The 24,931-nt window shown below is 58.5% G+C and overlaps 2 protein-coding genes across 2 annotated transcripts; both read right to left on the reverse strand.

The window, feature by feature from the left end:
* Positions 1-3,062: 3,062 nt before the first annotated feature.
* PHLDA3 (pleckstrin homology like domain family A member 3) lies at positions 3,063-4,036 on the reverse strand. Its single transcript, XM_050911471.1, has 2 exons — positions 3,685-4,036; positions 3,063-3,271 (listed from the first exon to the last, which is right to left on the reverse strand). Exons 1-2 carry the CDS (start codon positions 4,034-4,036, stop codon positions 3,150-3,152), a joined length of 474 nt encoding a protein of 157 aa, XP_050767428.1. The 3' UTR covers positions 3,063-3,149.
* Positions 4,037-9,240: 5,204 nt separating this feature from the next.
* On the reverse strand, positions 9,241-24,094 carry CSRP1 (cysteine and glycine rich protein 1). Its single transcript, XM_050911470.1, has 6 exons — positions 24,025-24,094; positions 16,957-17,069; positions 12,518-12,686; positions 11,989-12,115; positions 9,988-10,081; positions 9,241-9,678 (listed from the first exon to the last, which is right to left on the reverse strand). The coding sequence occupies exons 2-6, from the start codon at positions 17,066-17,068 to the stop codon at positions 9,602-9,604; spliced, it is 579 nt and encodes a 192-aa protein (XP_050767427.1). The 5' UTR covers position 17,069; positions 24,025-24,094; the 3' UTR covers positions 9,241-9,601.
* Between the last annotated feature and the right edge of the window lie 837 nt (positions 24,095-24,931).

Genomic DNA, 24,931 nt, shown 5'->3' on the forward strand with positions numbered 1-24,931 from the left:
CACCCTCGTGGTGCTGCACGAAGGGTGCCAGCCCCAGCACCCATGGGTGGTGGCAGAGTCCCTGGCCCCAGGAATGGAGGCACAGGGCAGCCCCCAGCCTGCGCAGAGAAGCCCCAGCGCTGGGGCATCCTTTGAGCAGTGCGGGGAGGGTCGATGGAGTGGGGGCACCTCGGGGCTGGGAGCAGCAGAGCTGGATTTTCAGGCTCCTGCGTTTGAACTCGGGCAGCTCCGGAGCACCTCACTCCATTTTGGGGCTCAGCACTCAGCCCCAGCTCTGCTTGGTGTCCCCAGCACAGGGGTCCCCAGGAGCCAGCCCCTCCTCACAGCGGGAGCTGGCATGCTGGGGTGGGGGCTGCGAGGCCACATGCCTACCAACCCCCTGCTGTGCCTCAGTTTCCCCACCTCCAGGGGCATTAGAAATGCTTCCCGTGTGTCCTCTCCCTGCTTTTTGGGCTGGCTGGAAGCGCTCTGCGAGCTCCCTTGCATCCCTAACTCTGTGCAAATAGTCAACTAAAAATACTTTCACAGTGCTTGGCCTCCTGCAATGCTCCTAGGGCGCTTCTCCCCCCACGCTTGCTTTCCCCTGCAAACCCAGTTGCTCTCTGAGCCCCTGCCTGCAGGCGATTTTCCCTTGGGTAAAATCACCCCATTTACCCAACTTCATCCATCAACGCTGAGCCCCATCCAGGCCAGCAGTGTGCTGGCACCACGTTACTGGTGATGGGGGATGCGCCAGCTGCCGGCCTCGTCCCTGCTCCGCTGTCTGGCTGAGTCTCTTGGCTGTTTATTTGCTTTTCAGTCTCTGGGTGACCTTTTCCTCCGCATGAAAAATTCAGCCCTCACAGGCAGCGATTGAAGCCATCCTGCCTCCCACCCGCACACCACTGGCTCGGCTCTCACCCCCCAGCCCCTGCTCCCAGGGTCAGGCTGTGAATCCACCCGCCAAGGGTGGATCTGGCAGACTTGGGTGTCTGCGCAGAAGAAACTCCCAAACCTGGGGGGAAACAGGCAGGGGCTCTGGCTGCGTGTTGGTCTGCAGAGTGATGAGGAGCTCAGGAAAACCTTGGCTTTCCCCATGCCCGGACCTGGAACGCCGACACATTTGCCTTGCTCTTTCTGTCCCTCTCCCTCTATTAACTGCCTAAATTTCTCCCCAGCTCGCCGCTACTGCGGCCCCTCTGCTGCCTCGTCCATCAGTGCATGGTGAACGTGCCCACAGCCAGGGCTGGTGCTTATACACACCCATCTTGAACATTTTCTTCCCCAGTTCCTTGCTGGCACTTGGAAAACAGAAAGTATCTATTTACAGTGAGTGAGAGAGCAGAAAAGCTGAAAACGAGGAGTCAGACCTCCCAAAACTGGCTTGAAATTCAGAAGACTTTGGAAGACCCCTCGCACTGGATGCGCCCCACCCCTGGGTGCTGCCCTGCCATGGCACAGGCTCAGGATGCTTGCAGGACTTTCAATGAGCCTCACTGAATCCCCTGACTCTGGGAGCTGGGGATTTACAAGAAACCCCAGGACGGAGATCCTTGCCATGGAAATGCTGTGTGAGCACCAGCACCTTCCTCCAACCACTGACAACCCCATTCCCTCCTGAAATGTGTGTGGGGACCTGGTTTGGGGGGCTGGTCCACGCAGGGCTCCATGCCCAGATCATCTCCCTGTGGGCAGGGGACCAGGTCACACCATCCCTGGAGCCCACTGTGTTTTGGTCCCTCTGTCCCTGCAGTGGCACAGGGATGGTGCAGAGCTCCGTCTGTGCAGGGTTCGGATCTGGCTTCATCTGCGCCCCCCCAGCTTGGACCCCCCACTTGTCTCCGCTCACAAGCAGGGGGGTTTCTCAGCAAATGAAGCTCTGAGGACCAGGGATGGCCAAGCAGGCTTCCTTGGGTGGAAAAACACAGAAATGCTTATTCCCAGGCTGCTCGGAAAGAGCCAGCACAAGCCTGGCCCTGCATGGTGAGCAGGCTCCAGCCATGCCACCATCCCTCCCCAAAGCCACCCGGGAGCTGCTGTGGCACGGGGACGGGACTCCGTGGGCCCCGTAGGGGTCTGGCAGAGGTGGCCGGTGCACAGGCTGGGGCCGGCTGCCACAGCCCGGGGGGATGGGGTGCCGTGCTCCCCGATTCCCACGCAGCCAGGCAATCTCCGGGAGGATCTGCAGCGCCTCCGGCCGCAGGGCTGGGGCTCAGGCTCCGGCTTGCGGAGCAGGGTGGCTTGAGGCACTCGCTTCTGTGCTGCCTGTCGGGGCAGAGCCATCCCTTCCCCTGCCTGTCGTCCCTGCCTGCAAAGCCGGGCAGCGCTGCTCCCGAGTCACCTGCCCACAAAGCACCGTGGGAATCCCTGGGGACACGGGCATAGCGGGATGGGTGACTGGAGAGGCTCAGGGTCGCAGCAGGGGGCTTTGGAACCCGACTGTGGGATGCTGGCAGATTTAGGGGGATGCCAATGACCAGCGACGCTCTGTGCAGGATTTGTGCTCTCCCATACCCTGCGGGGTCCCACAAATCAAAGAAACACCAGGGTAAGCAGCAGAAGGTCCTGTTTGGGGACACTTTTGGTACAGGGAGTTGGGGTCCCCATTGCCTTCCCCAGCGTCCCCCATTAGCCCGAGGACAGCCCAGGGCAGGACAGTGTCCAGCACCACGGCCGTGTCACCGCGCCATCCGGGTACAGTGCCCAGAGGGGTCCCTGCTGCAGCAGCAGCTCTCCAGCCCCTTCTCAACGTGGGGGTTCAGGGGGAGCCGTGTCCCCGGCCATATCCATCTGTCCCAGTGTCACTGGCATTCAGGCAGAGCTCTCCATCACACTGCTTCCTTCGGGCTCAACCTCATCCATCCCATCCCCTGTCCCGCAGGAGAGGCCCAGGGGTCCCCACCAGTCCACCAAGGTCCTGGCCATGTCAGCTGAAGGATGGTGGGCCCCCAGGCAGGGATGTCACCTCCTGCCATGTCCAGAGCCCCAGGTGGTGGCCCTGACTGTGTCCTTTGCCCCGTCTTGCCAAGGGGATATGGCTTGACCCCTGCAGCTGTGCCAGCCCGGCTCCTGCAGTGCCTCTGTCCTGCCCCAGGATGGGGGGAGCCAGCGCCCGCACTGGCCTCCCCAGGGCCACCGTCCCCATCCCCAGGTTGCAGACAGCGGTGGCCTCACTTGCCCGCCGGGATCCCGTTCTCCCCACCGCCCGCCGAGCCGAGGGCCATCTCCATCCTGCTCTTTGGATGCTGTGCGTCCGCGGGCTGTCCCACCGGGGCTGCGTCGAACTGCACCACTGCAGAGAGAAGGCACTTGTTACCCACCCGGCCAGCACTGGGACGTGGGGCAGGATCCAGCCCCGAGGGGAGCTGGGGAGCAGAGCCAGCCACGGTCCTCACCGCCATCCCACGTGCAAGATGGCAAAGAGCCCCATATCCCTCGGGGACACCCCAGACAGAGGAAGGGTGTTAGAAAGTCCCTCTGCAGGGACACGGGGAGGTGAAACCCAGTGGGGGATGCGAAGGGCAGAGCCCAGCCAGTGCCGGGGCACACAGTACCGCTGCTCTGCAGACCCATCCCCATCCATAGGACCCCCTCTGTGATTCCCATGGGGAAGCCGAACCACTTGGAGATGGGACCCGGTGGCCGGGGACCTCATCCTCCGGTGCATCCTGCACCCCGACCCGTGGCGCGGTGGGGATCTGGTACCTGCTCGGCAGCTGTGCCGGGCGCGGACGACCTGGATCGCCTGCTGGTTCTTGAAGCGGACGAGGCCCATGGTGATCTCAGCATTCCAGCCCGGGTCCTCCTGGGCGCAGCGGAAGTCAATCTCGTGGCTGTCGTCCATCACCACCGTGAAGTAGATGTGCCGCTCCTTCCACTCCACGCACTCCACCGCCTTCATGCGGGCGAAGCTCAGCTCCTTGCGCCGCGAGCCCTTGGGCTCGAAGAGCTGCAGCCCCTTCTCCGTCAGCAGGCACCGCTTCTTCTTCCAGAGCTGCAGCAGCCCCCCGCTCCGCTTCTCCAGCACCCCCTCTCTCAGCACCTTCTCAGGGGTCATAGCGGCTCCTCGGCCGCCCGGGATCCTCAGCACCTCGTGTCAGCCCAGCCGGGCATCACCCGCCGGGGGATTTCCAGCCCCTCCACGTTGGAGCCGAGCTCCCCGGGGCCAGGACCCCTGCGGCAGCCGTGCTGCCCCCGGGGGACTCGCCGCCCTCCGCTCCCTGGCTCTCAGAGGGGGTGAGCGATGGGGTGCCCCATGCCGGCCGCCAGCCCTGTTGCCGGGGCTCTGCTCCCTGCCCCGTGCAGCGTGTGGGATCCCCGGCGCCGCGCGCCCCAGGAGCTGTCGCTACATGCCCGGCCGCTCTCCCACTCGCATTCCTCCCCGCCTCGCCTGGCCCCTCCTGCCGCACAGGCACCCTTCACGCCCAGGCGAAGCCCGGCCAGGCCCAGCGCAGCCCCACTTCACCCGGGAGGCACTTTTGGGGTGCCTGCGGGCAGGCGCTGCCCCCGGGGTCCTCGTGTGAACAGGCAGGGTGTGGGCATGGGTCTGCACGGCAGCAGTGCCAGGGCAGGGCTTGGAGACTTCTGCACGGCAGCCCAGGCATGGGGTGCAGTGCCCGCTGTTGGGGGTGCAGTGCCAGCTGGCACAGGGCTGCAGGGCGCAGTGCCGGTGGGGACAGGGGCTGTGGGGTGCAGCGCCAGCCAGGCACAGGGTTATGGGGCACAGTCTCACTTGCAGCTGGGGCTGTGGGGTGCAGTGCCAGCTGGGGCAGGGTGCTCTGGGTGCAATGCCAGCCAGGAAGGGGCTACAGAGTGCAGTGCTGGCTGGGGTGGGGGGCTGTGGGGTGCAGTGCCAGCCAGGAAGGCACAATGGGGTGCAGTTGCAGCCAGGACAGAGGATTATGGTGTGCAGTGCCAGCTGGGGCAGGGGGCTATGGGGTTCAGTGCCAGCCAGGGCAGAGGGTTATGGGGTTCAGTGCCACCCAGGGCAGGCGGTTATGGGGTTCAGCACCAGCCAGGGTAGAGGGTTATGGGGTCCAGTGCCACCAGGGGCAGGGAGCTGTGGGTGCAGCACCAGCCAGGCAGGAGCTGTGGGGACCCTGGGTGGGGGCCCAGGACGGGGGGCACCTGCAGACAGGAGATGTCTGGTGTCACCACTCCGAGATGGCTGTGCAGGGCTGCCCTGCAGTGGGGACACCCCTTGACACCCACCACCCACCTGGCCCTGCACCCAAGGGTGCTGGCCCAGCCCTCAGCACACAGAGCTCCCATCCCCCAAATCCCCTGGGACAGGGATTTGCAGCCCCCAGCCTGTCCCGCAGCAAGGACCAGCATTCCCCAGCCTCATGTGACCTGTGCAGGGGGGGGATAGCACCCCCGGAGCGGGGCCGGGACAGCACGGCACAGCCCGGTCCTGCCTGAGTCCACCCTCCCCTGCAGCGAAACACCCGTCTCCTTTCCAGCCCGTCTTGTTCCCGGCCACCGCAGCTTCGTCTGTTCCCGTGCCAGGGCCTGGCACAGAGGGGTTCACCGTGCCGTGCAGGGCTGCCGGCGGGGACATCCGGGGGCCTTCGTGCTGCCCACGGGGGTGATGGTCACAGCTTGCTGGGCGGCTGGATGTGCCCCGCAGATGCTGAGGGTACAGGTCCCTTCACCCAGGTGAGGTGTGGAAGGGGAAAAAATCTCCCGGGGACGTGCCGGGGTCACTGTCTGGGGCTGGCAGCCCGCAGGCCGGCCCGCGGCTCCCTGGCACGCAGCTGCTGCCCCGGCGCTCATCTCCTGAATCACCCTGCTCGTGCCCCCACAGACCCCAACCCCGCCAGTGCCCCCCGGCTGGAGCCCCTCTTGCCCCAGCCCCTCCATCCCCCCCCGGTCCCTGCCGGGGGCATTGCCTGCAGCCGGCGTGGCCGGGGGGCAAGTCTGCAGCGCAGATGAGATGCACCTAATTATCCCTCATTAAGAGGGCAGGGCAGTGGCTGCCAGAGCCAGGAACTGGTTCGTGCTCCCCGGGGCCAACCTCGCCACGCTGGCAGAGATCCTGGGTGTCCCAGGAGACCCAGTTTCGTGATGTCAGGCGGCCCTGGCTCCCCTGCGGCCGTTGCCACCCCCGCAGCCAAAGGCAGCGTGGGGCCGGGCACAGCCAGGGGGGCCAGCGCAGCCCCGGAGGTCACCCTGAGCACCCCAGCACTTTTGGGAGGAGCAGAGCAGATGTGTGGGTTCCCCCCCAAAGGAGCATCCAAGGCTGTTTTCCCACACACAGGTAAAGCTCAGCTCCAGGGATGCTGAGCCCTGGAAATTTGGGGGTGAGTAGTTTCGGGACTGTCGCTCCCGGCTCTGCTCTGGCAAGCTGGGATGTCTGTGGGCACTTTTGGTTCACCGGTCAACGTGATCTTATTCCTCACCACCCTGGGGAGAGCCAAGGGCTGCCAACCCCCGCCCCGCTGAGACCCCAGCTCCGCTGCTCGCTGCCTCTCCAGGCTCCAGCCACCAAGGGAAGGTCATTTTCCCACAGCCGTGGATGTAAAGGAGTTTTGACAAAGTCTTTCTCTGCTCCTCTCTCCCCGGCTGCCTGTTCCCGACCCGCAGAGCAGGAGGCTTATCCTGCCGGGCTGCCGGGAGGCCGACGCCGCTGCTCCTGCCCTCCAGCAAACCCAACAGGACTCACTGCGTCAGGCTGCTGGCAAGCGAAAGGCTTTGCTCTGCGGGCTGCCCGCGGTCCCCACACATATCCCGTCCGCACAGAGCCCTCGCGGGCAGGTAACGGGGGCTGCGGGGGGAAGTCCTGCCTCAGGCTGGCTCAGCAGCTGCTGGGGTGACGTTCCCACAAAGCGCTGACGGCCGGGATGGGGCGGTGGCCGTGTGGCATCCCCTGCCACAAGATCCCCCAGCACCACTGACCGTGGGGCTCAGAGGGCTCCAGTCCAACCCCTTAGAGTGGTACCATCACCACCAGCCTCCAGGCTGCAGGGTGCTCGGCCACCAGCCGACCCTCTGGTTCGTCTCTTTGGAGGCAGGTTTGGGTCCCACAGCCCCTTTTCCAAGGGCGGGCAGCCCCCCATGCCGGCAGCAGGGAGGGATGGGTGCTGCTGGGTGCAATGCGGCTCTGCTGCCTCTAAAGGGAGTTGGACGACGCTTGGGTGCCGGTGTCCAGACACGTCCGGCTGACCAGCGCAGGGCTGTGCCCGTGCACGGGGAGCAGTAACCAGCAGAGGGTAGCAGATGGTCGCAGCCATCCCGCTGCAGTTTGGGCAAGGGATGCCCAAAAAGCACCTCTAATCCCACCCCGCTTCTCCTCGGCCTTGCCCCACCATCTCCTCCAGCCCACCTCATGCCCTCTGTCTGGATGTGCAGCCCCCGCGATGCCTGTCCTGGTCTCCCCACGCCGAGAGCCTCTGCTAACGCTGTGGATGTTGGTCTCTGTCACGCCCTAAGCCAGTTTCAGGTGAACAGTGCAACTTCAGCAGGCGTGCAGCACCAATTGCAAACCCCTGGGGCAAGGTCCCTGTCCCAGGACACTGACCATGCTGTCACCTGGGACCTTTGGGGCTGAAAGCTCAGCAGAGACCCACGAGCCTGGAGACAAGAGGGCTCGGGGAGACCGAACTTCAGTGTTCCGCTACCTGGAGGAGGGTTGTGGAGAAGGGGGACACAGCAGCGCACGGCAATAGAACAAGAGACAATGGGCACAGGGGCCACAAGGGAAACTCTGATGCACGTAAGGAAAACAACCTTCTCTGGGTGTACAGCGCAACGCTGTGACAACACCCATAGTGGTGGGACCTCCATCCTTGGAGGGTTTCCAAACCTGACTGGACACCAGAGGCTCTGATCAGCCTGGCCTTTGGAGCTAGCCCTGCTTTAAGAAGTTGGACTCGAGACCTCTGCAGGGCCCTTCCACCCTACATGTTTCTGTGTCCCCATGAAACCCAAATCCAGCATCTTCTCCTGGCTTTGACCAGGCCTCCAGGAGCAAATGGCGTCTATGGGGTCCATCACATTTGCGATATGTCAGTACCTCCCCTCTCTCTGACACAACCTCTACAACTATGGGAAGAAGAGACTAAAGAAAGACTTGTTCTAGCTTTATTGACTAAACAGCGTCGCTTGGGCGCAATCCCTGCCTGTGGCAGATCCAGCTGAAATGCCGCAGCAGCACAGCATCCACCACACGCTCACGGAGAAAGCAGGCAGCTTCCTAACCCCCCACGCCTCTGCGAGGGAGCAGGGCCTCTGCCAAACGAGGGAGCCAGGTTTCGGTCTCCGTATCAAGGGTGGTATGTGAGCCCACTGTGCTACAGCTGCCGACGCACTACCGCATCCCTGAGCCTGGGCTGTCTGCTCTACACGCCAAGTGCCATCTGCTATCACCTCACCAAACCCCAACCACACACCCCAGAGCAACGGGACCAGCTAGAATTTGGGTCCCAGGCTGGGAAACCTGGGCAGGGGGGGAGGATTTTGGAGATGTTTAAAGAGCTTACGCCCCATCTCAGCTTCAAAAACATTGTGTAAAAACCGAGGGTGTGATGAATGGGAGAAAGTGCTTAAGTTGGTAAAGGAGCCCAAGTCAAGCCCCGTAAAAGGATTTCTGCCTCTCTTGTGCTTCTAAAAACACTACCCATCTCATTTACTCAACCACAATGTTTATAACTTTAAAAAAAACCCAGAACTAAATTCCCTGTGGAGTTCATAACTCTAAGCGGCAGCGAGGCTGATCTTGTGGGTATGTCACACCGGTCAAACGAGAGGATCACAGAAAGAAAGTAAAGAGTTTAGATGAAAATGAATTAAATCTGGGAAGCTGCCAAACTGACGTCTTAATGATCCACAGTGCTGCTAAAAATCCAAGGAGTAGGTGAAAAGTTGTTAATTATTCAGCACTGCTGGGCACGCCTGTTTGGAGAGGCGCCACGTAAAAGCACTGATAGGGGTTTCGATAGGGCGTGCACACGTGTTGTGCTACTGACACACCCAGGAAGGTCTGTCCTGGGCCTCCCAGCATCAACCGCTGCTTTTGAAATGGTTATCCACCACGAGAGCAGGGGGAGAGCCCGGCCCAGCCGACCCACAGAGCTCAGCTGGCTGCAGCTGGGCCATGTCAAACTGCACCGAGCAGTTCCTGCCTTCATGCTTTAACGACTGCAAACATTGCCACGATTGCAAACATCTCCCATCCTCCCTCTACCTCCTGACCTCCAGCTCTGGTCACCCAGTGCACCTCCTCAGCCCCAGCTGGGGAATAAACTCTCCGGCAAGGCCAGGTGTGGGTCAGCTTTGATGTTTATTGCTTGCTCAGTGACACGGCATGGCACAGCTGAGCACACATCCAGGCGGGATGGGCAACGCGGAGCAGAATATTTCGGGCGCACGGGCCTCGCTGCGGGTGGGTGTGAGCTATCTCCCCGCCAGCACCCGCACCAGCAGGACCCGATGGGGACGATGCTGGGACTCTCACAGCTTCGGGGTGCGCTGGGTCAGGGTGGGGAGGAAGGGGCTCGTGCTGTGAAGCAGCGGGTGGTTATTGATGATGGTGAGGATGCTCACTGTGGGTGCGGGAAGGGTCGGGCAGCACAGGCTGGTATGGACAAGCCCTGAGCGAGCAGAGAGCCCGGCTCCTGGTGCCTCACTGCGAGTGGACGAGCGCCCCGGCGCCTTGCCCAAAGCCAAAGCCCTTGGGACCGAAGTTCTTGGCATAGCAACCTGCAGAGGACAGGAAGGGAGAGACGGATAAGGCTGGCAGCGGAACACAAGCAGGTCCTCTTCTCGAAACAGGCACTGCCTAAACAGGACAGGGTTTGCCATATTTGTTGGGCAAACAGAGAGGCCCCAGGCACAGCGGGAAATCCCCTGGCTCTGTGGCCAGCCGGCACAGCCAGTCCCCATATGCAGCTGCTGGGACCACCACCTCCCCAAACCTCAGTCCCATCCTGGTTTCCTGCATGGGGGTTTTCACTCCCTGCCTCCACCCTTCGGGATCCAGGACAAGCCAGCGGGGAAGGTGGCACTCACCTTTGCAGTAGATCTCCCCGTCTTTGTCTGCCAGGGTGGTGGACTCCAGGCTTTTGCCACACTTGGCACAGCGGAAGCAGGACTTGTGCCAGGACTGCGGGACAGGAGCAGAGCCCAGTCAGATAACACCCAGGGACAGGGCAGCAATGCTTTGGCTACCAAACGGGGTCACTTTTCTGTTTCTGACCCAAAGCGGTTGGCAAAGAGCTCTGAACGGGATGAAAGCTTTTGCCTGGAAAGAGCGGTCCTCCCAGCCCCGGGGGAAAGATACAGAGAGGAACCATCAGGTGTGGTCACTGCTCCCATGTTGATCTGGTTTCAGAGAGCTTTCACCCCTGCTCGCAGCAGTCATCTGTACAGTAATTTGTACAATAATTTGTAAGGAGCAATCACCCCCCTCTTTGGAGATTGTCCTCCCTCGAGCAGCATGATAAATCCCCCGAGTTATCCAGCTGAGATCCACTGCTGCTGTATGTTAGCCTGGGGGGTGGCAGCAGGGTTGGGACACCTGCCCCTACACAACTACAGCTCCAAGGAAGGCAGCAAACAGATACTAAGAATGCAGAAATCAGCCAGTGTTTAAAAATAACATCCCCCCCCTCCAGCTCCACCAGTCCTCTGGGGATAAATGAGCTCACAGCCTTTGAGCAGACCTAGAGTAGCCAGAGCTGCTCACGGAGGAATTTAAATAAACACTTTGGAAAACATGAAACCTTTTTTGGAAAAAAATGTGAAATTAGGGGGCTGGAGGAGGACGTAGCAGACGGAGTCATCCAGCAAACATTAGCACATGAAATACATGCTCTGGAATCCTCCCCGGGTTTGCTTGAGCGTAATTGCTTTGCCAGCTTTGGTTCCCCATAAACATTGAGGCCGGAAGCCTACCAGGAAGCCCAGATCATGATTTTGGTAAGTTGGTAAGTTTGGCTTCTGACCCTGGGCTGATCCTCAACGTGTCCATCACAAATCCCTGCTAGGGATCACAATCCCTAGCTAGGGTATGATGATGCTGGGAGGCCCTTTCTGTTGACTAGATGCCTCCTTTCCTTGCTCTGGGGACAGAGGACAAACACAGAAGCCCCAGGGAGGACAGAGCACAGCAGGGGTCAGTAAGTGACCCAACATCACCAGTGAGGCAGTGAGGCTTTCCCAGCACAGCCATCCCGTCCCCTGTGGCACAAAGCCAAGCAGCCTGACCCGGCTGCATTGGCAAGCTCTGCACGTGTACCTGACCTCGGAGGGAAGGTTGCTTTGGGGCAGGGACCTCACCCAGTGTCCCAGGGCTCACAGAGCAGAAGGTGTCCCCATGCCTTTCAGAGGGGCTTCCCAGAGCTGGGCTAGGATGAGGCCACAGCTCAGGATGCAAAGGACCCTGGTGAGGTGATGAACTTGACATAGCAAGTACTGGGGCTGTTGCAGAGTGTCCTTTACATCTGACCCTGAGCAGACCCAGTCCACCAGCAGAACAGCCCAAGAGAGATGCACCGAGCCCATGCCCACACCTCCAACCACCTTGCCCTGCCTATGGGCACCGCTGACCACTGGAATTCATTCCCTGCCCCGAATTCGGGCTGCGGCATCCCAGCCTGTGGCAGAGGGTGGAGAAGGCTTGCTGGACGTCGCACTTGTTCAGTTAGCAGTGGCCATGGCCCACATCACTGCTCATCCTCCCAACACATCCAGCAGCAGGGACGTCCACTGTGACCTCTGCTGAGCAGTGCTCTGAATATTTACTATAAAATGTATTTCTCTCCCTTCTACAAGTCTGTAAGAGCAATGCAGCCTGGAGAAGCTGGTTTCCAAACACGCCAAGATCTCCTTTTGGTGCCAGGCTTCCAGGTGAGCATGGCCACTGGGCCCCAAGCCCAGCCCTGGCTGGAGGCGCTGGCAGCCCAGCCTGCATCAGCCTGTGGGTCAGGTCAAGACCTCCTCTGAAGGTCTCCCTGCCACACAGCAACTTGTGGCATGTGCGCGCCCCACTCGCTCCATCCTTCTTCTTACCTTTCCAGCTCCAATCACTTTCTCGGCTGCATACACCGCTTGACCACAGCGAGGGCACCCATCAGCACCTCCGACTTTCTGGGCCATTCTGGATGCGTTAGGGTTGGTGGGTCGGTGGGGCTGGCCCCTGTGGATGGGAGGGAGTTCATGATCAGGGCTGCACAAGCAAGATGGAGGAGGGAAGAGCTATGGGATCACAAATCCCAACCCAGTTTTGAAGAGCCAGGAGCTTTAGGCACAATGTGTTGAACCCCATGGAAACTTCAGCCTCACCGCTGCGTGCTAGGAGGGGATGGGCAGCATGCTTAGGCAATGGGGACATGTCCCGTCAAGCCCCATCCCACCCTGCAAATAGGGTTCAGCAGGTTTCCCCTGAGGAGCAGAAAGGCAGGGCGGCCCACGGCAGTCTCCAGATTAGATACTGCTGGAAGTTCAGCATGGGCTACACAGCCAAGCATGACAAGCAGACAGACGTGGGGGAAAAGGTGCCCACAACACCCCCAGTTTCAAAAACAAGACTTAAACTCACTCTTCATATTTGATTCCCAGAGACTCGCCCTTGTCAGTGCTCAGGGTCCCTGCTCCCTGCCCGTATCCATAGCCCTTGGGGCCATACTTCTTGCCATAGCAGGACTTGCAGTAGATCTCCTCTCCATGCACAGCAACAGTGGTACTGTCCAAGTTCTTCTTACAGACCACTAGAAAAGAGGGGAGGGCCGTGCCATTAGCCTGCTCATCCAGAGCTCACTAATTAGCTGGCAAGAACAAGTCCTCACAAGGGGTAGTACAGCTCAGCTTTCAAGGAGTAGGGAAACCCTAGACAAGATCCCTGTTAAATGGAGTGCATGCAAAACAGCCAGAGATAAGGATCACAACAAGAACATTGTCTGGCTTTAAAAGGAAGCAACCACCAAAGCTACAAGGTTGATACTAAGAAAAAGCTCTGTTAACCCTCTTGATGCTGGTATCCTGGAGATGCATTTAAACCAGGGGAGGGGTTGAAATTTCCCTACAAATCACTGCAGGATTCACAGGCACAGGGATGGACACCCCTGCCCCGCTGCAGCTGCAGCTCTGCCACACTCCTAGTCCGCTGCAAATATGCAGCGATAGGCACTCGGGGGAAAGTAGTAAGCAAATACATTTTTCCTTGTGTTTAGACGGACTAAAAGCAGACCTGCAGCCATTACCACAGCTGACGCACTGTAAGTTTTTTGGCACATTATGCTATTGTGCACAGTTGCTTCTCCAGACCCTGAGACCACGATGGAAGAGTTCATGCTAACGTGTCACCCCTGGTGTGTGCCATGATTAGGGTGTGTGCAGAGGCCGGTCTCAGGTGAGGAACACTAACTCAGCTGGGTGTTCAAGCCTTGGGGATCAATATGGGATATCAGATGGGACAGGAGGAGAGAGCAGCCAGGCTTGGGGTCCCAGCTGAGCCCATCCAGAGCTTGAGCTTGGTGCTGGGCTCAGGCCACACAGACTCTTCTCTCGATTTGTAGGTTTTCGTGACTCCTGTCCCAGCTCTGATCTCAGCCTCCACGTCAGCTTCCAAATCCTTCCTGGAACACGCAAGCCGGAGCGGGAGGCGAGCAGCACCCAAACAGGCTCACAGTTATCTCCAGTGTTTACCTGCCCCGGTGCAGGATCCAGATTCCTGGGGCAGAGTCCACAGCGCTGGCAGCCAGCCCCGAAACCGATCCTGTTACAGCTGCGACACAGCCTTTCCCCATCCCGATTACATGCCTTAAATGTGGAGGCTCCCAGCAGCCTGTTGGCCTCTTCACTAGCAGAAAAGTTCCTTGGCCTTTACCAATATCACAGGAATGCAAACACAGCAGAGCTGTCCTCTCGGAGAAGCGCAAACCGCAGCACTAAACGCGGGGGCGAGAGGCAGCCTTCCTCGGCCCAATTACTAAATATGGTGCTTCTCCTCCGGGGCCACAGAGAACCCCATGTGCTGCTGCTGGGAGAAGGAGGTGGAAAGGGAAATGTCTCCTGCCATCTAAGGAGGATCTGGCAGGGTCCTCTCCTGGCTACGGGCTCCGCCGTCCCACCACAGCAGAAGGTGGGGATGGAGCACGCATCCCTGTTGAGAAAGACCAGCTCTGGTTAACTGATCCCGTAGCTGCCAAGCTAATGGGCTGGTGTTGGGGTTGTCTCTGCATTACCCTGGAGCCCATCAGGAGCAACTCCGCATTCAGACAGACCCTCCAGGAGGGGAATGTGGGCACTTTAACTGGCACATTTAAAGAGCTTTGTCCTAGGGGTGGGAGTGAATGATCTCAAGTGGCATCTGTCTTTCTCTCCCACCGTGCTGGGTGGATTTAGAGCTCTAACCTAAGCTTTCACAGTCCCTCATCTGTACTAGCCACAGACGCTTTGAGAGGCAGCAGAAAAATTCTTTCCCGATCTGCTTCCTAGAAATCAACCCCCAGCTCCCGGGTTTCTGCATTGCAGAAATTCCAGCATGCCGCACTCAGCGAGTTAAGGACTCTCTGTTTTTCTAAGAGCAGCGGAGTTGCTCCACAAAACAATTAGACAAGAGCTGCTCCTACTTTCAGAGGCCAAACGGTCTCATTACAGCACATTTCTGCCATGTACTATTGACTCAGTTGGATCGATGCCACTGAGTCAATCACCAAGTCACTCCCTGAGCCGATCTCCAGTTCTAATGCACTGTGGTAGGTTTGGCTCCTTTCTGATTATTTTTTCAGCAGATCAGGTCAAAGTATTTGTTTTTTTCCCCTAAAGATAATGGCCTCAAGTTCCCTGATGAGGCCCAAACGCAGCACTGGGGAAGAGGCTGGGAACGCAGGAGTTCAGTGCAGCTCAGCATCACCCGCAGCCTGTGGCACAGGACTGGGAACAGCAGACAGCACCGTGGGCTGGCATGTAAGCCATAGCCTGAACTGGGGAGCCGGCAGCCGGGACGGGCAGAACTGCTGGGGTACGTGTGGAGTGTGATTATGTACATCTGCAAAGCACAGGGACAGGAGCCCTGGCTGTAGTCGGCTCTGGACCACTCCCTGGTGACTTGCTTCCATGAGCAGACATGGGATGACCTTCTTCCCCACTTCAGCCATGTATTCCCTTCTCGAAGCAATGCCTTCTGCCTGATTTTGTGGCTCCTGGAGGCCTGCCCTGTGCTCTGGGTGCCAGCATTGCACGGCAGAAGCTTTCCCTAGCAATCCAGCTGTATGCACAGGGGTCGCAGGGAAGGGCAGTTGCAATGCAATGGGATCTTAGTCCCGATACTGAGGTCCTCCGTTGATATGGACTCAGATGGTAAATGCCAGTGGGGGCGGGGAGAGAGGGTAACATTCCCCACCCTCCTTATCTGAGGCTGCAGAAGAAACACGACTTCCTGCTGCAGAGAGCGGCCGCAGTAAGGACACAGCCTGCCACCCCCCTGCCCGCCCGGGGAAAGCCTCTCCGCAACTCCCCCTCTTAGTCCTCTCGAGCCAAAGCAAGGGTTCCAGCTTGGAAACTCCCACATACGAGAGCTACCGGCCACGCTGGCCACTATTCACGCTACGCAGGGAGCAGAGACGTGGCAACAGCCTCTCCCTCTCACATCTGCATCCATCTGTGCATGCTGCATCCCAGGCAGGCTGGCCAAGAGGTATCCAGTATCTGTGCCAGGTGGACACAGGAGCACAGCAGGGATCGGCCCCACAGGGACACTGATATTCCCTGCTGGAATAGGTCTACTGAGATTAGTTCTAGCTGTGTGCCCGTTTATAGACCCTAGCTCTGCTTACTGTCTGTATGGAAAAGATCACGGCTGTGCTCCCTGCTGCAATGGGATGGTGCGACTGGGAACAGGGTACAGGGACCAGCTGAGAAAATGTTAAACCTCAGTGGGGCCCTGCTGCAAGGGCAGCTCTGAAGATGCACTTCTGCTCCTGCTGCTCTGTGTCAGATGCAATGTGTTGATGAGCCATCAGCGGACACAGGCAACGTGCATGCTCCTGTTAGCACATGAGAATCACTAGTTCTATTGTATCATAGTCTTCAAGGGCAGGGGACAGAAATCTGGTAAAACACAGGCTGAGGACAGTGGTTATCTTTTTATTCAAAGGTCCTGCAGCCCCCCTCGGTGTGGATGCCCCAGGTTTAAGGAGCTGCTCTCAGCACCGTAACACTACTCGCCTGTCCCTGCACTGCTGCCCTGGTATCCCCAAAGGGAGGGGAAGGGTGTCTGGGGACCTGCAGCGTGAACCCAAGAGTACTTGTAGGATCCTGCAGAGCAGGCAGAGGAAGGGATCTCTGCAGTGAGTTAACCCACAGCCAGATCCTGTTCTGCTGCCCTTCCCTGGAGGTGACATTTGGGTCCAAACATACAACAGAGACACCCTCCGCAATAGCAGATTTGCAGGCAGGCTGGAGGTGATGCTTTAGCACTTCACAGAAGGCCTTCCATCAGCAGAAGGGCCAGGACAGGACCACATCTTCTTGCCATCCTGTCCTGGGACACAGGGGCAGATCCCATGCCAGTTCCCAAGGCCCAACATCCTTTTTAGTGTGGCAAAGCCACTTAGAAGACTAAAGCTAGCATCACCTCAGAGCATTGAATGGGATGTGCCACCTCCTGCCACAACTGTTTGGAGAGTCCCTGTCTCATGCTCCAATCTTGAACATCTGGAGATAGTCTAGAGGACTCAGCCTAGCCTTTCCCTGGTGTAGGGACAGACTAAGTCTTTGCGTGGGTGCTGGCTGAGGTCAGCCCTGACAGCTTGGATGGGCCCTGGTGTCCTGGGATGATCTGTGTTCCTTCAGCAGAACTAACTTCCAAGTCTGGAGAAAAGCAGAAAGCCTGCCACACGGCTCCCACAGCCAGGCTGTTTGTAGAGAAATCCTAATCAGCGTTTACACGGCCCATAAACAGGACATGACGGGGCGCCCAGCCGGCGGAGAGCCAGGAAGCGGCGCAGGAGGGGCGAGGGAAGGGCTGGTACTCACTGCACAAGAAGCAGGACTTGTGGAAGCTGCTGCCTTCACACTGCACCTCCTCGGCGAAGTACACTGCCTTCTGGCAGACGCCGCACTTCTTTCCTCCTCCCCAGTTTGGCATCCTGCAGAAAAAGCACAGGCAGAAACAGCGTCAGGGCGGGAGGTGAGGCAGGGCACTGGCCAGGCAGGAGGCAGGGATGGGGCAGAGCGAGGCAGCCAGAGCGGGCACCCACCAGCAGTGCTCCAGCAGCCATTCCACATTTGCACATGCGGAGACCACCCACGGATGTTTGCTGTTTGCACAGATTTGCAGGGCTGGTAATTAGCAGAATTAGCAGACCTCAGGATGCCCATGGGACCCATTGTTACAGCACCCAGCAGTATCAGCTGCCTCCTAGGGACCACTGCTGCCAGGAGCCGCAGAAATCCCCCTGTCCTTGAAGCCATGGGACCTCACAGCTCCTTTCTGTGCCAGAAAAAGGGAGGAAGTGGGACAATGATGGGAGACAGCGCTTACAGAGGTACCCACGGCACCAGCACCTCATTAGATCACAGCCCTGCTATTATCCCTCGGCAAGGCAACGCAGCAATGGCCAGGGTGACTGATCCTTGGTGCTGGAGAGTGTACAGGTTGTCACCCCAGCTGGAAACAGTTCCAGCTTCTCCTCCTTTAACATCTCTTCCATTTCTGCCACCACAGGGCAGGGGTATAGTCAGGGTTGCCCAAAGGGCAGGAGCTGACCCCGGTACCACCAAACAGTGGGCTCTGGCACCATGTCCCCCATAGCATCATTAGCTTGTGCCTTGCCTGGCCAACCGCTCACAGGTTCCCCCTGTACTCGGGCATCTCAGTCTCCTCCAGGACTGCAGGTACAGTCACGGAGGCTGGGAAATCACCAGCCCCAGGGACACAGGCTCACGTGCAGGGCAAACACCTGAGCACCAACCTAAGCTACCATGCAGTTCCTTGGCAGGATATAAATGCTTCTATTTCTCTCTCCTCTTTCCTGAAATTTATCTGATGAGACATGATCAAGAGGCCCCTTGATCTGCAAATTTGCAGATAACCCCAAAATACTGTGAGCAGCTAACACAAGTAGCAGAGCTCCAACCCAGAGGGGCCCTGATACTTTTGAAGACCAGGCCAACATAAACCTCAAGACATTCAAGCAACAAAGTAGAAGTCCTACAAGGAGATTCTGAGGGAGGCAGGCTGGTTGAGTGTGGCCAAGAGGAGGCTAAGGAGGATCTAAGAGCAACCTAAGGTTGCTACAAAGACAACAAAACAAAACACTTTTTGGTGGTGCCCAATGATACAAGAAAGGTCAACAGGCACAAGTTGCAGCTTGGGAGGTCTCCAGAGGCCTCTCTCCATCAACACTTCTGTAATTCTCCATCCTGCTCCCACATGAGGACAAGCAGCAGAAGTCACCCTCTCTGTTGTAGGCACAGCCATGTGCTTCCCGACTCCTGAACAGCTAAAGCAGCAGGACAAGGTCCCTGAAGCCAAACACCATTTTCACACTACACTCTGTGCCACCCCACAGCATGCGCAGGATCTCATCACCTCCCTCGGCTCGGCTGCATGCCTATGAGGAAGGGGATCAGGGTCTGCCGGGGCACACCGGGGGCACAGCCTTTAAGCCCACTCCTTGCAGCAGCTCCGAATCCCTGGGTCGCCTCGGGCAGCTGAAGCCCCATCTCTGGGTCTCCAATCCCCCACCCAACAGCTGGGTCAGTGCCTGGCGGGCAGTCAGGGAGACGGATGCTAAACACAACAGGACGGGGGGCTGTATAAACGTCAAATGGAGAGATAAGGGAGGACGAAGCGCTGCAAACCCTCTGCTCACAGGCACAGCGAGATCTCTGTACCTTCCAGGATATGGGAAAGTCAAGCTCTTCCTTGTGTAAGAGTATTTTGTCAGGCAATAGAAAAGGGAAATTGATCTCAACCTGGTTATAATAGCAGGCAGGGCAGGCAGGGCAGGCAGGGCGTGGGTCAGGGCTGACGTGCTGGCAGGGCTGCGCAGAGGCACTGGCCCAGCTCTAGCCGGCTGCAGCTCCCGGCTCCTGGATGCACGGAGGGTCTCAGTGTGGGACAGACAGAGAGAGCTGTGTAGGGTGCCGGGAGCGGGGGCTGGAGAGGCTGTACTGGCTCCAGGGATCCAAGGAGCTGTGTTTGGGGTGTGATCGCAGCAGCCGGGAAGTCTCTTTTCTGAACGCCCTGCAGGCTGGGCTTCCCAACACAGTGGAGCCCGTGCCAAATCCCTCCCTTCCAGCTGATCATTCCAGTCCCAGCCTTTGGATTGCCTTAAAAGGACACAAACTGTTTCTCTCCAGAGCCTGTTTTTTCCCCCTGCACCAGGAGGAGGGCCCGACCTGGATCAGGAGTTTCCTTGGAGGACAGAAACATCCAGCGGCATCCCCCCGCCAGCCCAGGCAGCAGAGATGCCCATGCCTGCATGGTGTGGGAGCCCACTGGCCCCTTTTTCCCCCGTGCCCACCTGTGTCAGACCCCTCGTCAGGAATAACACAACACTGGCTACAATTTCTCTGGGTCCCCCATCCCATTCCAAACACAACAGCCAGCAGACCCCATCTCTGGGACTCACCAGCCCTGATTTTGGTGGGCAGCCTCATGCAGGCAGCCCCCTGCCTCAGTACTCCTGCCATCACTCCCTGCTCCACAGCTAGGGCATCTGCAAGCACGCTTAAGGACAAGCTGCCTGGCGTGGTTCAGAGCCAGCTGCTCCCCTTTGCTTCCACAGCACATTTTTTTCCCCTTTACAGCAGCAGCAAAGGAAGAGGCTCTATTTGGTCCGAACAGCAGGGTTCATCTGCCCAAACCATGACATTGGCAGTGGGGACACCTTCCTCTGAGCTGCCTGTAAGTCTACGGGAGGAGAAAAGGTGCAACTGGGTGAAGGTCATCTGATGTTTGCCACAAGAGGAGTTCAAGCCCTTTTGCTGCTTATTTTCCTCCATCTGCCATCGGAAGGTTGCAGATGCCTCCACGCAGTTTAAACACCACTGTCATTTCGGCAGGTGACGCTCACCATGAAGCACCCAGCAGCACAGATGCAGCGCCAGCAAAGCCACATCCCAGCAAGACCTCCTGGCACACGCCAGGATGGATTTTCTGTGAGGAGAGACCATGAAAATGAGTTTATCCTGGGGATATATGGGCTTGTGATAGCTCACAGCTGGGCACAGAGAGAGCCTGAGATAAGATTTAAGTTGCTGGGAATTCCCTCTTAGTCCAAAACATATGCAGGCACATGCTGAGAGCCCGGCAGGCCACATGAGAAACCAAAAAGCAGTTTATGGTACAGGTCAGTATCAGCAGGAAAAAAAAGAATAGGAGCACCCTGCTCCCGTAGCCCGGGACCTGCACCAGCCGCCTCCGAAGCAAAATCCTTACAATAGCCATCTACACAGACCCGTCATCCCAATTCCCTAATTAATGACTACTTCAAGATATGTTGGAGAGTTTGCAACCCTTTCAACATTTTTTTCAGAGTACTTTGCACCATGGACCTGGGCACCATATTCTGTCCAATTGCAACACTTACTGACCGCAGTCGCACTTCTCCAAATCACTATTAGACCCATGCAGAATGAGGAACAGGAGGTAACTGTCCTGCAGCAAAAGACCTCACTGAGCATAGGCAAGAGAGACACCCAGGGCTGCCAAAAAACAAGATTATTTTCCTCCCTCCTGCAGCTCCACATCCCATGCACCACAACTTTGCAGCAAACACCACCAGAGCCCTGCAGACAGCATCCTCTCCGCCAAGCGTGGCTCAGCCCCGGAGCCAATCCATCATCCGCTCTGGATAAGGCAAGGGGCCTCAAAAACCAAGATACCATCCTTTTATCAACAGCTGTGTTGCTGGGAAGCATAGACACAAGTGAGGCTTGTGCAGAACCACACAAGTCTGACGCTTTTTGGAGATTACCTCTAATTTCAGCGTCTGATGTCTGACACTGCAGCAGGACAGTTCACCGGGTCAAATGTAAGCCTACAGACTCACCCACGTTTCAGACGGGCTTGTGTTGCACCAGTTTGGGAGGCAGCCTAAGCTACACTAAACAACCAAGCATAAACCAGTATGGAACCAGTATGTTCTGGTGCTTTGGGATGTCACCTAAACCTGAGCTGTAAGGGGAAGCAGTGAGCAGATGAAGCCAAGCCATCAGGCAGTAGGAACACACGCTCACCCTCCCCTCAGAGTGGGTTGAAAGATCAGTGTGCTTATGTCACTCCCACCAAAGCTGACAACCACCGTTTTACCTGCCTGAGAGCAGCTGGTTTTTAACTGCTGGAGCTAAAGCAGCACCCGCCGCCCTGTGAACGCAGCTTCACTACTACGGGAGCACTCAGAGCAGTGCAGGTTCTCCCCCTTCACCCTCTAATGAACTTTACCTGCAGCCACCGGGATGTGAGCTCAACCATTCGAGCTTCTGCAATAGCTGGAAAACCTTTCCCGTGTATGTGGCCAGATGTCCTACTAAAATCCTACAGTAATGAATTGCAGAGCAATCACTTTGTGCTTGGAGGAGATCACTGAGGTACAGGAGTGCTGTACAGTACTCATGCTGGCCCATGTAAAAGGTTCTTTCTTTTTTTCCAATGAGAGCAGTTAATACAAGCAGATGGCAGAAAAGCACCATCAGCACTGCACGAAATTCACTCTTAACGATGTTCACAGCAGCCCACACAGGATTATTACATGGCCTGGCAAAGGGACAAGTCAAAGGGGAGGAAACTATAGTAGGAGCCCCAAGCCCTGGGGTCTGATTACCGCCTTCCAGTTTAGAGAGCAGCTGGCACAGCTATGAAACAAGCAGAAATTTGAAGGAGGAGGCACCTAGACAGATGAAGTGTGGGGGCAGAGCAGAAAGGAACCAGCTCACGGGGATACACGTAACACCACGTGGGAAATCACCAGGACAGAGCATCAGGGGTTCAGCACCGCTAAGTGCAATCGGGCCCATGGGGGACTCTCTGCCCCAGACAAACAGCATCTGTCATGGAGCAGCCTTCACATCACCTGGGCACAAGTGGAAACAACCCCACAAGAGGCAAGTGAGAACTGTCCCCCCTGTCCCCCTGCCATGTAATCAGCTGGGTGTGGAGCAGTGACATGAGGAGACTCTGGGCGGCCAACAGTGTAAATGAGGATAAATGAAGGTCATTTGTGATACAGTGATGTCGAACTGGTGAGCAAGAGGAGAACGGGGTCCTGAGGCTGGTGAGCACTGGGACATGGCAAAACAGTGGGCATCACCATGGAGAAATCAAAGAACTGACCCAGGAGATGCAGCTCTATCAATCAGGCATCTCTGAGGGCTTTGCCATGAGAGGAGGGCAGAAAGTCAGGAGGGTCCGAGGTCCAGAGTGATCCTCACACACGGCTCATCTACTCTACAATTCCCAAAGCAACACAGTCAGTCTACTGCCACAGCTAAGGCAGCCTTCAAGTTTGCTGTGCCAGGGAAGGGGCCAGCGCGAGGCCAGCACCGCGCTGAGCCGCCTGCCAGACATGGTTGCCGGTGAGTACTCACCAGCCATGACGTGCCTGCGGACCAACACACCATTGCCCGTTGACCACACTGCTCCCAAGCTTTGGTTACAAAGGCAACTTGAAAGTTTCCTATCACAACTGGTTCCTCAAAGAAAATCCCGATTTTATCCAGAACAAAAGCCAAAAGCATTTTCAGGTATGCTAAGAAAAGCTACTGTCTCCTGCAGGGATCAAAATCCATAACCTGACCAAGCTCACTTTAGCTTTTTCAAAGCCCTTATTTTCCCCAATCAGTCACATCATTTTGTGCTGCCTCCCAGGAGCAGGGAGCCGAGCTCAGCCGCTCCAGAAGCAGGGTTCAGGCACTGACATCCCGGCCGGAGAGGCCCCGATCCAGGAGACGAGAGAGGCCGGCTGCGAGCCCGAGGCTGGACAGACAGTGCCCACCAACCTGCGGGAGCAGGGAAGGCACCATGGTGTCCGTCGAGCAGCAGAAGCAGCAAGCACTGAGCTACTTGTTGAGCAGCGAGTCCTCCCCAGGGCTAGGAGTGGTCACAGACACTACCCCACCTTTCCAGCCTCACCACCAAAAGAGCCAGGAGGTGCAGCGTCCAAAGCCGATCTCACACCTAATACTATTTTAGTGCTTGCACCTTCTCACCCAGTCCATCTCTCCCTATATCTAATACCGTGACTTGGCAGCATCCGGTATTTTTGCCAAGTGCTAATTAACACCCCCTCCTACGTGCTGGCCCCGCTGCCGGCTCTGAGGTTCGGAAAGTGGCACCTGAAGCTGTGCTCAACGCGTGTGCCCAGCCAGGTCCTCAGCGATGCAAATCTCCTCTGTAAAGCGACATCAGTCCACACCAGCGGAGAGGATCGAGCTGGCTCAGTCTCCCCGGGTGTAAGCTTTATTCAGGCTGCAAAGCGAAGCGACAGCAGAGTCCCCGTTTTGGCGAGGCGACAGGGTGCAAGGATTCCTCTCACAGCCCCCCCCCCCCCCCGAGACCACAACCCTGAGATTTCCCTTTGCAAAAAGGGAACAGGAACGCTTAGCAGAGGGTTAAGATTAATGCCAGCAGAGAGTTTGGCGTCCCGGTGGGAAGCGACCGGTGCTGCGTTGATGCCCGCTCTCCGCCGGGTTAGCAAAGTTCACCCCATCTGATGCAAGAGCTTTGGCTTCCGCATCTGGCATCATGTGCACGGACGCTCATGCCGTTTCGTGCCTCGGTGGGCCCCACGGCACCCGCGCCCACCCCACGGGCGCATGGCGGGGTCTGTGCCCCTGCTCCAGCCCCGAGCCCCGCATCGCACCCCAGGTGAGGTGCCTGGGGGGCGCAGCCGGAGGGCACGGGCTCTGCCGGGGGAGGGCTGGGCATGGAGTGGCTAGAGGGGATGCAGCAGCATGGAGGGATGGAGAGCTGCCCGCCCCGGGCCGGGAGGAGCGGCAGCCCCGGAGGCTCCGCAGCGGGGCCCGGGGCCGCCCGCGGCGGGGGGGGGGGGGGCTCCGCGCCGCGGGGCCCGGCGGCCGCCCCCGCCCCGCACCTACCTGCAGCTGGGCTGGGCTGTGCCGGGCCGGGTCGGTGTCGGGAGCGGGGCTGGGGCCGCGGCCGCCCGGGGGCTTTTGTTGGCGGCGGGGGAAGGCGGGTCGCGGGGCGGCGGCGCTTTGCGCTCGGCGCCAGCCCGGACTGATGTCACGGCGGCCGCCGCCCCGAGGGCCCGGCGGAGGAGGGCACCGGGCGGGCCGGCCTCGCCACCGGCCCCGGCCCCGGGGAACCCCCGGCCCCGGGGAACCCCCACCCCCGGGCACGGGCACGGGCACTGCTCCCCCGCCCCCCCCGCCCAGCGCCCCGTCAGCCCCGGCGCTGCCCCGGCCCCACGCCGCTGGGAATCCCCGCGGCGGGGATGAACCCTTCGGGGCCAGCCGCCGCGGCTCCCTAAAACCCGCAGGCTGGTCGCCAAGCGTATGGGCCATCGGTAATAGCTATCAGATAGTTAGGTCAGTATTTTGTTATGCTCAGAGTTTTCCTCTAAAATAAAATAAGAGTTGCAAGAGGAAGGTGTCGAGAACGGCGGAGTAAGGAGCGACTCTCTTTGGCAACGACTTCCCCGGGGGAACACACCGCACCAATGCTATTGTGGGTGCAGGGAGATGGGGATAAGAAATAAGCACAGCACGAAACTGTGAGGGAAAGGCTGCTGCGGGAGCGTTGGGAAAACACTTCCAGCACCGCTGGATGGCAGGTTACGGAGCTGCGAAGGGAGGGCTCTGAGCAGTGAAAAGGTCAAAGCACTATGGGCACTGTGCAACCTCGGTGTCTGCAGGAGCAGAGATACTGCCTCCACCTCCCTGATGTCCCACAGACCCTGCCATACCCTCACACCACACGTTAGTGCCCTCCGTGCCCAAACATCCCGGGAGCAGCCTACAGAAAGTGTGGTTGCAGGGCTACAAA

This window comes from Gymnogyps californianus, chromosome 27, assembly GCF_018139145.2.
Source record: "Gymnogyps californianus isolate 813 chromosome 27, ASM1813914v2, whole genome shotgun sequence".
Classification (NCBI taxonomy): domain Eukaryota; kingdom Metazoa; phylum Chordata; class Aves; order Accipitriformes; family Cathartidae; genus Gymnogyps; species Gymnogyps californianus.